The sequence below is a fragment of the Brachyhypopomus gauderio genome, chromosome 5, assembly GCF_052324685.1.
Source record: "Brachyhypopomus gauderio isolate BG-103 chromosome 5, BGAUD_0.2, whole genome shotgun sequence".
In the NCBI taxonomy this organism is placed as follows: domain Eukaryota; kingdom Metazoa; phylum Chordata; class Actinopteri; order Gymnotiformes; family Hypopomidae; genus Brachyhypopomus; species Brachyhypopomus gauderio.
This window is the reverse complement of record NC_135215.1, coordinates 26042684-26058129: the sequence shown is the minus strand read 5'-3', so window position 1 is coordinate 26058129 and position 15446 is coordinate 26042684. Positions and strand designations below refer to the sequence as shown.

Sequence of the window (15446 nt, the reverse complement as noted above, 5' to 3'; positions counted from 1 at the left end):
GACTCCTTGTTGTTTTTTAGACAGAATCATTAGCTTTACTCTTTTCAGAATCTGAATGGTCAGACTACATATTGCAAAAGATATCCATTGATATTACCTTAGAGAATGCTGGTTGCATTGTACACTAAGAACGCAAAACTAGCAATATTATGGTATTAGCCATAAACTAAATTTACACCAGTAGTTTGATTTGGCACTATAGCAGTGTTTGCTATTGAACATTTCATAATATGGAGCTATTTATTCACAAATATGTACAGAAGTACCAGTTGTGTGTAGTACCTTTTGTAATATGCTGTATCTTTTCCTCTAAGAAACAGTATATTTCATTCATATTGTCTAGGGGTGTCCAGCCCTGAAGATCTACCAGCCTGTAAGGCACAGTTCCAGCCCTACTTCAGCACACTCACAGAAGCATACGAATATTAGAGCCAGGTGTGTTGGGTTAGGGCTGAAGTTAAACTCTACAGGGCAGTCGGTTTCCAGGAGGGAGACTGGCCTCCACTGCATAACTTTATGCAGTTGTACTTGGTGAGCAATGTAACCGATATCTCTAATACCATTCTGCCATTTCCAGAGGTGTATAGTGTTTGTGTATCACACATCGAGGCACACGGGAGGAACACGACAGGCAGGAACAAGATTGGGACTGAAGTCCAATACCCAAATTCATAAAATGTATTAGTCACATCCATGAACTTTGATTTCATTTCCATGTTTTGAACAAGCAGTTTCAAGCACTTTTGAGAGGACAGTTAAAAGACAAACAAAAGCAACCCTGAATGAATTCTCTTCTGATCAAAACTGGCATCACGTTTAAAGACAGTAGCAAGCACAAACACTTTTTTTCTTCAGTATGCGCCATTTTCCAATCGAACATGAAACTTAAATAAACATCAGTTAAACTCACTCACATGCAATGACACTCATTGTACAAATAAGTGTATCTATGTCTTTCATACGCAGTAAAACACATCAAGCTTGTCGTTGAGAGCCAGTAGGTGGTCTAAGAGGTCTTCTGGCCAAGCCAAAAGCCCACCCACAGAGCAGGCAGACAGGCACTGTTTTTTTGGCAGACGTGAACCTTAATGCATGACGAGTGGATGGAAACCCAGTGCACACCAGGGCCATGGAGCCATGGGCTAGAGGTGTTCAGTGCACCCAGGCCTCAGCGCATGGAGGCTGGACACAGGTGGAAACAGCAGGTCCCCCGGCCGCTGGGAAGAAGACGGCAGTGCTTTTCTCTCTTTTCTAACATGGGCTTTGACCCAACTCACATCGTGAACTAACCAGGTGGGCAAAGATTCCAAGTTCTACAAAATTCTGAAAGCCAGGCTTATGAAAGTCAACTATTAATAATACTTCGCTACCAGCAACTAAGAAATACATGAAAAAACAGAAACGACACCCAGGCAATGGTGAGAGCAGTATTTGGCAGTGATGATGTCAGAAGGGGGGCAGTACTCTTTCGTGTCAGAACATGGAGTGCAAGTATAGGATCTCTGTTTCGCTGCAGCAACATAAGGCCTCCATCTTGCATCTTGTAAAACGAGGCTGGACGCAGAGGTCAAAGGTCAAGGGTGGTCACTCATTCATCATTTACTGACCCACCGTGACTCCCAAGGCAATGAGTGGACACTTCATCAGTCTTTTACTTCCTGGGTCAAAGGCTTCCTCTTTGTAACCAGGCACACCGGTGCCAATGGTTCGAATATAAAGGTATTGTGGCAGGATCTGGCGAGGTTTTAGGCATCGTGGGAGGGAGGGGCGTGGCTAGGCTGAGGTCATGATGGGCAGCGTCTCAGTCCATTCAGAAGCCAGACTAGAAGCAGCTGGAGGAACGCCACGGACCAGAAGCATGGAGTCAGGCCAGACGCACTACCACAGTCGGCATTTATTTCCTGTTTCAATACCAGTGGAAGACAGTAAGCACATCAAATTATTGACATCCATTATTGACATCCAGGACGTAATGTATATTTAGCATATGTTTGGAACCACACACACACACACACACACACACACACACACACACCTAGTTTATTTTTATTTTTTAAAACAGTGAAGATATAAAAAAAATTATGAAATAACATAAGTGTGCTGTTAAACCAAAATAGATGGTTTAATAGATGGCAGTAGATTATAAAGTTCTTCAGAGCCACCCATTACTGGACAGTTTGGGCTCTGGTGTTCCAGTAAATGAAGTGAAGTGAAGCACATGACAACAGAGTTTTAATAGATCTGTCAGTAGCAACATTCTGGGATTAGAGAAACAGTTCAAGGATTCAGGATTAAGAGGTATAAAAATTTTATCTTTAATCGAGCAAACATAAGCAGACGAGAGAGAGAGAAAGAGAGAGACAGAGAGAGAGAGAAAGAGAGAGGTGAAGAAAGAACAGAAAAATCTATCACTAAGAAAGACAAAGCAAAGAGGAAGACAGACCTATGAAAATAGGAGAAGAGAGCGCAAGATAATGAGTGAGTGAGAGAGAGTGTGATAGAAAGAGCAAGAGAATGAGTGAAAGAGAGAGCAAGAGAATGAGAGAGAGAGCAAGAGAATGAGAGAGGGAGAGTTAGAGAGAGAGGGAGAGAGAGAGAGAGAGAGAGAGAGAGAGAGAGAGAGAGAGAGAGAGAGAGAGAGAGAGAGAGAGAGAGAGAGAGAGAGAGAGAGACTGACCCGGGACAGCACATGAACACTGGCAGCAGTAACATGAGCAGAGAGGTGAGCAGTGGAGAGGCAGCGCTCCTGCACAAGGCCTCATCCTAACACACATTACAGAGCCCAGCACACAGCACACAGAGAGAGACAGTCATGCAATAAGAACATTCAGAGGACAGAGTGTGTGTGTGAGGACTGTGTGTGTGAGGAGTGTGTGTGTGAGGACTGTGTGTATGAGGACTGTGTGTGTGAGGACTGTGTGTGTATGAGGAGTGTGTGTGTGAGGACTGTGTGTGTGAGGATTGTGTGTATGAGGACTGTGTGTGTGAGGACTGTGTGTGTGAGGACTGTGTGTGTGAGGACTGTGTGTGTGAGGACTGTGTGTGTGAGGATTGTGTGTATGAGGACTGTGTGTGTGAGGACTGTGTGTGTGAGGACTGTGTGTGTGAGGAGTGTGTGTATGAGGATTGTGTGTATGAGGACTGTGTGTGTGAGGAGTGTGATGTTTGAAGAGTGTGGTGTATGAGGAGTGTGATGTATGAACACTGCTCTATATGGACAGTAAAGGGTATGAACACTGGGGTTTATGAACAGTATAGTGTATTTACGTTTACATTTAGGGTATTTAGCAGACGCTCTTATCCAGAGTGACTTACAAAGTGCTTTGCATCTGTTCACAGAATGTATCCTAGATAGTAGCACAGATAGATCAGAATTCAGGATACCCTTGAACCAGACTACTACTAAACTGCAGGAATCAATACAGTTACCTTGTATTCCATTAGCTAACAAATAAATAGCTAACGGAAGATCATTCCACCAATCACTGAGGTTTATGAGCAGTGTAATATATGGACAGTATAGTTTATGAACACTGGGGGTTATGAACAGTGTAATGTATAGACCAGGCGTACTCAACTAAAACTGTCCGCGGACGGTGGAGGCGTTTATACTTTCGCGAGCGTCACTGCAGTGTTCTCCGAAACGATAGGCGTTTTGTCCGAAACGATATGTGGTAGAAACACCCCTCAAAACAGGGGAATGAACATTTACCTGACCAATTTTAATGTTGCTATATGTTTCAGGTTTGAAAAGTGCTGGAATTTAGGTTAAAGTACTTTAAATGCTTGAAATTGTAACTACTTGGTTTCACAACAAATATCTGTCTGACTGAACAGTTCTCTTGTATTAGGTTAACAAATACGAGCCTCTTGTAATTCCAGGACGAAACATGAGAGAACGTGAAGACGTGAAGATTGGGCGTTTTTTAAATAAACAACCATTAAATAATGTGATAAAAAGTGAATTATTTCGAGTATATGTATAAATATTTAACTTAATTATGTTTAACATGCTGGGAAATATTGAAATGGACCTTGAAAGTGACGTACAAGTGCTTGAATTCCACCTTATCAAGGTGTATGAACCCAGAAAACGTGACTTTGTTCATTGCGCTGAAGCGCGGCGCGAAGTTACAAAATTCGAGAGGTGCACGACCTCGCGAACCGACAGCGCGCGAGGCACTCGCGCACACGCGGAGCCACAGCGATTACGTCATTTTCGACGTAAGCGTCAACCAGGCAGGCTTGTCGTTGAGCGGGGGTGGGGGGGTGGGGGTTGAGCGGGTGTGGCAAACGTAACACTCGTGACGGAGTGTTTTTTCAATAGCCCTGAAATAAATGCTCCGGTTTTGTTTTGGTCCGTATCCAGTTAATCAGGAATGAGATTGGGTCCGGACAGGACTGCGTTCGGGTCCGGATCCGGACCGCGGTCCGCCAGTTGAGTACCCCTGGTATAGACAGTATAGTGTATGAACACTGGAGTTATGAACAGTGTAATGTATAGACAGTATAGTGTATGAACACTGGAGTTATGAACAGTGTAATGCATAGACAGTATAGTGTATGAACACTGGAGTTATGAACAGTGTAATGTATGGACAGTATAGTGTATGAACACTGGAGTTATGAACAGTGTAATGTATAGACAGTATAGTGTATGAACACTGGGGGTTATGAACAATGTAATGTATGGACAGTATAGTGTATGAACACTGGAGTTATGAACAGTGTAATGTATAGACAGTATAGTGTATGAACACTGGAGTTATGAACAGTGTAATGCATAGACAGTATAGTAGTGTATGAACACTGGAGTTATGAACAGTGTAATGTATAGACAGTATAGTGTATGAACACTGGAGTTATGAACAGTGTAATGTATGGACAGTATAGTGTATGAACACTGGGGGTTATGAACAATGTAATGTATGGACAGTATAGTGTATGAACACTGGGGTTATGAACAGTGTAATGTATGGACAGTATAATGTATGAACACTGGGGGGAAATGCATGGAAAAAGAAGAGAACCAGAAATTAAAGCAAACGAGAGAACATCGATGGCATCCAGACAAGTGCAGATATGTACGCAAGAGTGTGAAGCACAGTTAATAAAGAGGAGGAACTGGGAAGACCATAGAAGACAAGCACTCAAGCAGGACTGACCTGTCACACAGAGACCCAGTTAGAGTGAACCTATAATTCATCAGCAGTGTGCGCTTCTGTCTTACTGAGTCCTCGCTGTTAAGGCCCTACCTATGCAACCGACACAATGCATGCAAACAGAGCCAGATTCCTCAGTCGGGTTCTTTGTGTGATAGATCTTATTAACTGGTTAGACAGAACACAGAAGACGGCCATTTTAAAGGATCAGGACAGTACGACAGCACATGAAACACATGCAGTGCTTCTAGGGTTGGGAGTCTTGGTGCTTGTTTGCTGATTTTCATCACGTGTGAGCTCATGGGCAATGTTTTACTTACACCACTGTTGTTCTGGAAGCAGACGTCCGGCCCTTTGCGGTAGCGAGGTTTCTGGGCCATGACACAGGGGTCAGGACCTGAAGCTGTGGGCAAATGTTGAGGAAACCTCCAGACAAAAATCCACATCTTCTAAATGGATCTTATTTAGCCCACTAAAGATGTGTTCAACCAGCCAGGGGACCACAGCAGGTTCCCCATTATGCAGCCAAGACATTCTACTGGTTAATAGAATTGGTCAGAATGGCAAGATTGTGTCTGCATTCTGTAGGAAGATAAAGGCAGTAAAATGGCTGATTGAACTAGTGGTGCACTGGGATGCGAATTAGGGAGTGAGTAGATGATCAACTCGGGTGTGTGTGTGTGTGTGTGTGTGTGTGTGTGTAAGTCAGAGAGAGAGAAATGAAACTGTAGGATACAGGGCTGTTCAGCCTGGAGGAGAGGTGTGGAGTTACATGTCGTGCAGCTCTCCTTAGCGTCTGCAATGATTAATACCAGATTGGTCTTCCATAGCTTCTCTGCAATGTACTGCCTGAAGATGTAAGCAATCACATGGATGAACACACACACATACTTTTTATTTTACTTAAAGAAGAGTATGACCTGCACTCTCACTGCCAACAGTCAAATTCCCTGCATTGCTAAATTCATCATTCATGGTGTGCGTGTGTGAAAAGGACGCTCACCTGGAGCAGTTAGCACATTCAAGGTTTCCCTTGAAACTTCTCTCTTCATTCATGAAGAAGTACTGGGTCTGTTCAAAAATGCAGCTTTCTTTTTCAGAGATGTCGTCATCTGGCTCCGCTGTGCACCAAAGTAGAGTGTTTGGAGTACAGGAATTACTCATGACACATAACTGACATTCAAAAGCCTTTTACTTTTACACTGTGGCCTCTGGTTCAGTGGCATTAAAACTGTTGTGGGTGTCTTTGTCAGAGATTTTCATGTCGCCGGCGTGTAGAAGGTGGTCCGGGTCAGAAACCACATGGAGATCTCAACTCGTCCTCCTCTCTGAAGCTCCTTCCCCTTCCCATAAAGGCTGAGCTCAAACACTCTTGGTTCTTCATCTAACCTCCCTGTGAAGGTGCTTCACTGCCTGCAGTGTTTCACGACTGTGGGAGGCTCCATTAGGGCATTCAGGGGCAGGTCAACCCTTCCCATATAACTTGGGTCCATGCAAACTTACCCCACCGTTCAGCAGACAAGTGGGGGGAGGTACTGTGGGAGGGCTGTCCTAGCCTGAACACGCATCCCTACCTCTTAGCACAAACATTTCCACACACTCACAAACATGCACACACACAAGTACGCTTATACAGTCACACACACACATAGCTGATTTCTCACATACACACATTAACGCAATCTCATCTGCCTTTCATTTTGCGCTGACATTTTCTTATCGAAAGTGATTTGCATATATTTATCAGTTATTTATGAGACTGTGCGCTTCATGGAAAAGGTGTTGGTGTCACGCACGAACACATGCACGTACACACGCACACTTTATCACTACTCTTCTTCGCTGTGTTGTTGGCACTCCTGTTACTGTTGTATTGTTGTTTGTAATATGACATCATGTTTATTATCTTAAAATGTTCATACTGGTATATCTGCCTCACTCCTGTTTTTTGCACAAAAGCAATTCTCAGTGCATCTGCGTTGTTTCACTTTGTTGATCTAATGATTATTCTATATTCGTGTCATCACTTATAAATATAATAATAAACATAGAGGTTCGGAAAGTGCACCTCTGCATCTGCTCATGTGGATGGTTTCCAACTCAACATCGTCACAAACAATCACATCTGGCACTTCATCACAGCTCGATCGCGAACACACGGCCATGGGTTTTGTTCCGTAATTTAGCGTTCGCATCGTCTGTTTGATAGCGCCGAATCGCAGACGCACATCTACCACACGGCAGTGCCCTTAATGGCTTCCAGAGTCTGCATTCTTACCTGCTTCCAGGAAAGTGGGGAAGGTTAGGCTAACAAACAGCTGCTGCAGTACTGACCTGGAAACCAAAACAAAGCCACAGATGATCTTCTCAAACAATAACACACAGCAGGCCCACATGTTGAACATTTGACTCACAAGAGCAGAAGCCAATATTCCAATTTAGCTGACATTTGTTAAGATGTTTAAGGAGTATAAGGAGTTAAGTTACAGTGAAACAGTATCTAACATTAAAGACAGAAATATAAGAAATACGTATGGGAATGAGTGTGGATATGTATGAGCGGAGTCAAAAAAGGCATTAAGGTTAAAGATGCTGTGAATGATTTGCCCCCAAAGCACTTGTTTTTAAATGTTTGCCTCCGTCACAAAGATTACAGGACAATGGTCTAGGAGACTGTCTTGTCTGGGCGTCTGTAACGAGCAACAAAAAACATTGAGCATCGTTCATCCAGTAAACCGCATGAAACAATCAGGAAATGTCCCTACGCGGAGGTGGTCCTTCCTCCCTGCCAGTTAAGTGTGTACATCTTACTGTGGAAGTTCCTTTGAAGAAACGTTTGAATGGCAGGGCTAATGGAGGCTTATGTGTGACGGGAGTTAACATGAAGCGTGGAATTGACTACAGCAGCTTTAAAAAGGTTAAAGGGCTAAGCACTCTCTGTCCGTGTACAGATGCTGATCTCAGATCTTCACTCACCAAGCCACTGCAGACGCCCACCAGCCCATGTTCAGTATATCTGCTATGGTGGGCTGTGAGGGACAAAAAAGAAACCAGAAAACAATGATTACTCCATGATCCAAGGCACACAAGCATCCTGCTGGGCGCTGGGTGTCCTCGGGGAGACCTTCGCTCAGGCCGACTTCTCTGACCCAGCAAGCCGGCCATCCTGAACGACAGGGCTCCCTCTCTCTGGTCAGACAGAGAGAGACACTCTAGGTGTTAGAGTGCTGGTTTCCTCATGAAATACGACAAGCGTGAGAGTGTGAGCGGGTGGCTTCAGTTCACATTAGAAAGGCCCTGTCCTGGTGCGGCGGTTCAGGCCAGAGTTGAGGCATTTTGGATGATTTAGTCATGCTGCTAGACTCACCCATTCACTTGAACTGGAAGAATATCAAAGAGAGATCCTGAGCTGATGCTATCAGCTCATTACAGCAGGCTCAAATGTCATTGGCTGCTCATTACAGCAGGCTCAAACTTCATTGGCTGCTCATTACAGCAGGCTCAATCTCCATTGGCAGCTTATTACAGCAGGCTCAAACTCCAATGGCCACTGCACTCTTACTTCTACTTTATTGCCTTGCAGCGTTTCCAGGACAGCTTGAAACAAGGCTAACAGATATGGTTCCATAACCTTAAAGGCCTTTGATAAAACCCCACAAAAGACACGGTCATGGTTGAGGAAAAGGCTTCTCGCTTTTAAAAACTGCCCAAGTGCATAAGCAATCGAACACTGATGGTGGACGTAAGCTGCGTTCTCCAGTGTCTGGAAACGGAAGTTGCCTGCTTCAGTACCTGTGATGGTATAATCTGCTTCAGTGCCTGTGATGGTATACTCTACTTCAGTCCCTGTGATGGTATACTCTGCTTCAGTACCTGTGATGGTATACTCTACTTCAGTACCTGTGATGGTATACTCTACTTCAGTACCTGTGATGGTATACTCTGCTTCAGTACCTGTGATGGTATACTCTGCTTCAGTACCTGTGATGGTATACTCTGCTTCAGTACCTGTGATGGTATACTCTACTTTTAGTACCTGTGATGGTATACTCTACTTTAGTACCTGTGATGGTATACTTTGCTTCAGTACCTGTGATGGTATACTCTACTTTAGTACCTGTGATTGTATACTCTACTTCAGTACCTGTGATGGTATACTCTACTTCAGTACCTGTGATGGTATACTCTACTTCAGTACCTGTGATGGTATACTCTGCTTCAGTACCTGTGATGGTATACTCTGCTTCAGTACCTGTGATGGTATACTCTAGTACCTGTGATGGTATACTCTGCTTCAGTACCTGTGATGGTATACTCTACTTCAGTACCTGTAATGGTATACTCTACTTTAGTACCTGTGATGGTATACTCTACTTCAGTACCTGTGATGGTATACTCTGTGACATTTGTAACAGTGGCTATAAATGTCGGTCAGTGGGGAACTCACCACGTAGACTGATCTGAGGCCTGCGGCAGCTTTGATTTCTCTGGATGGGTCACACACTGACTGATAATCGTAGGTTTTTGTGAATGAGAAAAGAGAATCATTCAGCAAGCTGATCATCAGATTGGGGTCAATCACACCAAAGAACTGGCCGATCTGAACGGAGGTAAAGCACGCACACACACACACACACACACACACACACACACACACACACACACACACACACACACACACACACACACACACACACACACACACACACACACACACACAGAGTTCTTAAAGAAGTTGATGAGGCATTACAATATTTTTCAAAACATACATACTTGTGGCACAATTATTAAAGTTACTAATTCAGGTAGCCTATATATTGACCTCCTATACTAAATCATTATCTAAGTTTCTACATGTTATTATTATGCAATTCTAAAACACGTTTTACTAATCTCTAAATACAATTCTCAACATTAAACAAATAATTCTGAAAAACCTGTGAAAAACACTGCCATGCAATTGCCCCTTCATTTAGCAATAAGACAAATCCAGTTATCTTAGATGAAAACACTTGTGGTCAATTTGTACACTTAGAGTTCAGAGGTCTTATATCTTGGTTTGGCTATCAATGAATGCCCGTTGTGGAGAGGGAGGATGAGGATGTGGAAGAACAACCACCATGGGTGAGAACTTGCTCACTTTGATTGTCTATGTGGTCAATATCCACAACCATGGGTTGTATTTCAAGAAAGCTGAGCAGAGGGTCCAGCTTAATCTGAGCCTCTAAACTTCAACAAGCATCAGCAAGGACTATAATCAGAGTCCCAGGGCAATGTGAGGCTTTAATTCTACGCCTGTGACCATACTCTCCATTCCTCAGTCTTACTGAGGAGTTCTTTTCAGCATGGCGTCTACAATGGCTGACCCCATCAACGCTTCCCCCTTCTCCAGGCTAGAGAGGAGACCTGATGCCATTTATGGGGGAGAATGCCATAGGTGGACATGTTGAATTTGAAGGTGGGAAACGTGGGCTTTAGCAGTTTAAAGTCAGACGTGATTGATTACAAGAACCAAAGAACCTTCCTGGTATAAACTACAGCCATTAAATACTTTGTGTATGCATAACAGATCAATGTAACTCCCCACTCTTAACTATGTGTACCCTAAACTGCAAACAGTAGAAAGCATGCTTACTGTGGTCATACAGCAGGGTGAAGTTTGAATAGGTGTCAGGACTTAGGGGAGATCAAGAGGATCTATTTGAATCTCATTGACACTGCTGACTACATTACCATACACTTAGCTGATGGAAGAGTTGTCCTTGAGCCAAGAAAATCATGTGTGTGTGTGTGTGGTGTGTGTATTTGTGTGAAAAGAGGAAAAACTCCCTTGGTCTGCTCTTGCTCTGGTTACTGTAAAGAACACAGCAGTCACAACCCAGGCCCAGAAGAAACAGTGTTCTGTCAGCAATGATATGTGTGTATGTGTGAGTGTGGCTATAAGTCCAAAGGAAGCATAAATCTGTGTGTGTAAAGTACACTCTTCTCACTCACTCTAAGTAATAACAGTCTTAATGAATGCACAGTGGGTTTCAGCATCAGTCAGAGACGGTCCCTGGAGAAGTTCTCTCCAGTGAGGGAGGGAGACCCAGGTTACCCGCAGATCAGGCCTGCTTACCTCAGGCGTCAGTGATTTATCCTGCACACGCTCTGCTCTGGTGGGCTAGACTGGGTGCACTTACTTCAGGCCCAGTGATTTATCCTGCGCACACTCCACTCTGATGGGCCTCCCTGGCTAAACCCAAACCACAAACATTTACTCTGCTGCAGCAGGAGCCCTGGAGCAAAGCCAGTAAGGAGGAGGGTGGTGGGCGGTGCACTGTGACTGGCAGGTAAGGGAAGTACTCTCATTGGAGAGAAGCAACAACAACCTTATCTATGTAGTGATCCTGATTGGCCATGACCAGGAATCCTCCGTCATCCAGGAGCACGCAGTCGATGTTCTGTGGGGACAGACGGAAGAAGGCGGGTTATGGACTATAGGGCTACAGAGGAAGGAGGCAGACAGAGATAACAGAGGTTATGAAGACCCATCACAGGGACCATGATGGGGGAAAAGGTACTATACTGGCTGCGAGGAAGATATTTCAGGTGGTCTGTCGCTTCAGGAGGTATTCTCCACCCCCCACCAAATGAAACACTTCACATTTTTAAATCATGTAGCGTCTCACCTGATCGTTTCTTTTGCAGCCACAGATCTCGTCATTACACTGTTAAAAACAGACAGAGCTTCAAAAACATTTTGACATCAATACCTTATGACTCCATATCAAAGTAATAAACAGATGTGAGCATCACAAACATCTGACTAGTGGGTTTCTGGAATAACAGATTACCAAACTATATTCATCCATTATGATATACTGGTGATTATAGAACGACAGAACTCTAACAGACAGAGAGCCAAGACTCCAGGGACACCTAGGGATTCATTTAGGTAATGCATAGGAACCAAATAAGGGAAGGGTGAGCCACTGTAGTGTCCTTGTGAAGACCGAACGCCTGCTTTGAACTCACATTGGATTTTTCCGTGGCATTCATGAAGCTTTCCATCCAGCTGTTGATGTCCAGTTTCATGCCGACCACTAGGAGGAAGAACGCAGTGGTCAGCACGACCTGAGGGGTCTCAGCGCGTAACTCGCATTCGGAAAGGTTATGCAGCCACGCTAACAAAGCCACAAGCTTACCTGCAGGCTTCAGACGCACTCCATCAATGGTTAGGTCCACCCCCTTGCTCAGTAAAATAGAATCGCTGCTACCTGCCACAGTGAGAATGTCCTTTAAAATCAGTTGATCATGACACAAACACACAGATGCACTTTGCACTTGAACACAGGGACCTGTGAATGACTGTGTTTGTCTCCAGTGATTGTAGGAAACTTTTTCCAAGCTTCCTACCAAGTTGGTTTAATACACACTGGGAAATGTAATTTGTTTGCTTTATTTCACAGATAATACTTTTGTTTGATAGCATAGACCTGTGTTAACACACACACACACACACACACACACACACACTTACGGGTTCCATTGTCTGGTAAAGGTGGTGTGAAGATGTAGACGTCATTATCGAGACTCCTCTTGTAGAAACTGGACTCATATGTCTCAGGATTCTCATTCCATTCTGGACCAGCACTGGAGAAGCAATCGAGGCACACACACACACACACACAAACAAACCGCAATAAAGATCAATAATAAATATTCCTTGCTCGCTTGTCTTGTGTCTTGACAATATTTCTTTCCATTAGAATTCAGTCTGTGTAGTGGAAACTCCACTAAGAGTAAACACTCCTCTGACTCTGTATTAAACATGCAGACAAACATAATTCATGCTTTCCTGTTTAAGTTCAAATGGAAAAACTAAATCCTGCCATTATAAGAATGACATTTGTGCTGTGTAATTTAAACTAGTAAACTGTGTTGATGTTTGAGTCTGTTTATCACATAGAACTATTCCAATCAAACTTATAAACCTAAATGAAGATGTAAGTGTAAACAGTGAAAGTCTCAAACCTGTCAGGGTAAACTCGGGTGATGCCTCCATCTGTGGCCACAAACTTAGCACTGATCCTGTCATTCCTACGGATCATATGTATTGCAGAACACAGCAGGGTTCATCTGACTGATCCATAAAGTTTGGGAACTACTGCTTAAACCAACAAAATAGGATTGATTTGTATTTGAAAATAGATGACATGTACTTCAGCAACAGGACTTATCCAAAACGAGAATATTAATGTGTGAGTGTATAGTGTGTGTGTGTGTGTGTGTGTGTGTGTGTGTGTGTGTGTGTGTGTGTGTGTGTGTGTGTGTATGTTAGCATGACTCACGGTTTCTGTTCACTCCAGTGTTTCACCATTTCAGAGGTGATGCCAGCATCCAGTAACAACCGGTTCACCAGATCCACATTACCTAACCACGCACAAATGCAAAAACATTACAATAATGACAAACACATTACAGAAAGCATTTTGTCATAGCTGCATAGGCTGTGCTGGCAGCATGTTATCTTCTCCATCTCGCAGTATTTGTGTCCTTCCGACATCGCGTTTCACCCCTCGTAATCCAAACTACGGTGCATACCTGTCTCTGCCTCACCATGCCTCGGGTTTGACTGCAGCCTGTGTAAACGCCTGCTGGAATCACGCTAACGAGAACAATCCCCACATCCTGACCTCTGATGGAGCCTCGCAGGAGTCAGCTTGGAGTTCATAAAAAAACAGCGAAACTGACAAACAGCGCGAGGGAAAGTAATGTGCAGATTAATTCCCAGAGACGGGGAACATGTCTGTGTTGGACGGCTGGATATAACTGCGAAAGCCCATCAAAGGAGCAGGTCTCTCCCCCCCCTCCCCTCTGCTTTTTTTCTCCTGGAGTGTGTTCTGAGCGCTTTGAACACCCTAAACATGCTGCAGTTCATTAATGCAAAGACCAGGGGTAACTCCTTTATGACACGCCACACACACTTCAGAGGGGGCAGCTGGTGTAACACTCTTCCTTACGCCCTCCCGAAGCTGCGTGCTTTTCATTAGGATCTTACTGAAGGCAGCCCAGGAATTCACTTCATTTCAAATACTCCTGACCACAGGCAACGCCACGATCATGCAAAACTATTATGGGGGCCTCAATGACAAATCTTTATGAATGTAAGCTTTTTAAATGTATATGTTTTTAAAGGAGCAATTTTGCCGTTACAGGGTGGGCATTGTTGAATAATATGTTAAGTCTCAGTTGGTGGTTAAAAGGACACACTTCAGAGAAAGCGCTTATGAAAAAGCACTTAAGAACAGGATTTTGAGGTGCAAATGTTTCTACAGTGATAAGAGAAGTTCCAGGGTCCACTGCTCTGGGTCTACTGCCGGACAACTGGAATGTCTGAAATAGCAATCAGCTTGGTGAACGGCTGCCTTCATTGTGCTGCGTTTTGAAGGGGTTAACCCCACTCAGGGCAGCACCACCTGCCCTCCACACCTCTCTGTTCACTACTCCCATCTCTCCTCCTCTCTGGCATGGCCTGCTTTCTCTCACTCACACAGGGTAATTGGAACTGGTCGGGTGTGCGGGTCTAAGGGGTGCCACGGGCCGCCCCCACGCCCCCAACACATGCAGCGAACCAAGTGATTACCGCACCTCCAGTGTTAGGATCAAAGAGAGGAGGGTGGGGGGGGGGGGGGAGGGCGGCGGGGGTTGCAGGGCTCCAGTCTACCACAGTCAGCAGGAGAACAATAAATCAAGCTTCATATTGACTGGAATATGCATGCTTAAATGGACCTCAAGAGACGTCCTTATTTGGCCCTCTCAAGGCAAGGCTTTATTTGATCAGGTGGAGAGAGGGTCGAGGAGGTTAGAGTGCCCTCGGAGCAAATAAACGTCCTGTTTCAGGCCACAAGAGAAGTGCCCAAACAATGTCCTGTTTTTAGTCATTATCTGGAAGCCAACCTAGCAATCTAAGCCATTCACCTCAGAGTATTAGAGGAATATTCCAGGATGAGGGTGGTGGCACAGAGAGGTTTAGTCCAGTTGAAATGCAAATGTATGCAAATTAATCTGTCAAATGCAATGCAGTTGCCCAATTGTAAAACAGAGTGCATGTCAAGAAAGTCTTATAAAACTGTGTGTAAGAAACATTCACTTAGCAAAAGATTTTTGTCAGTATGAAACAGAAGCTAATGCTATCAGACTTCAGTTACCCTACTTCACAGTTGCCCCTTTAGTGACTTCAGACTAAGAGCATGAGAGTGAGCAGAGAAATTCTGGACACACACTTGCATACTTTTAATA

At 44.2% G+C, this 15446-nt stretch overlaps 1 protein-coding gene across 1 annotated transcript in view; it reads right to left on the bottom strand.

Moving 5' to 3' along the window:
* Positions 1-650: 650 nt before the first annotated feature.
* The window catches only part of cacna2d1a (calcium channel, voltage-dependent, alpha 2/delta subunit 1a), an 83327-nt gene continuing 68531 nt past the window's right edge, over positions 651-15446 (bottom strand). The window contains exons 25-38 of the mRNA XM_077006745.1: positions 13496-13577; positions 13179-13244; positions 12685-12797; positions 12350-12421; positions 12180-12247; positions 11834-11872; positions 11534-11605; positions 9610-9762; positions 8139-8191; positions 7441-7496; positions 6166-6283; positions 5899-6011; positions 5483-5565; positions 651-1901 (exon numbers count right to left, since the gene is read on the bottom strand). Of these exons, the coding sequence (XP_076862860.1) occupies positions 1785-1901; positions 5483-5565; positions 5899-6011; positions 6166-6283; positions 7441-7496; positions 8139-8191; positions 9610-9762; positions 11534-11605; positions 11834-11872; positions 12180-12247; positions 12350-12421; positions 12685-12797; positions 13179-13244; positions 13496-13577 (1205 nt within the window). The 3' untranslated portion in view covers positions 651-1784. The remainder of the gene's footprint in view (positions 1902-5482; positions 5566-5898; positions 6012-6165; positions 6284-7440; positions 7497-8138; positions 8192-9609; positions 9763-11533; positions 11606-11833; positions 11873-12179; positions 12248-12349; positions 12422-12684; positions 12798-13178; positions 13245-13495; positions 13578-15446) is intronic.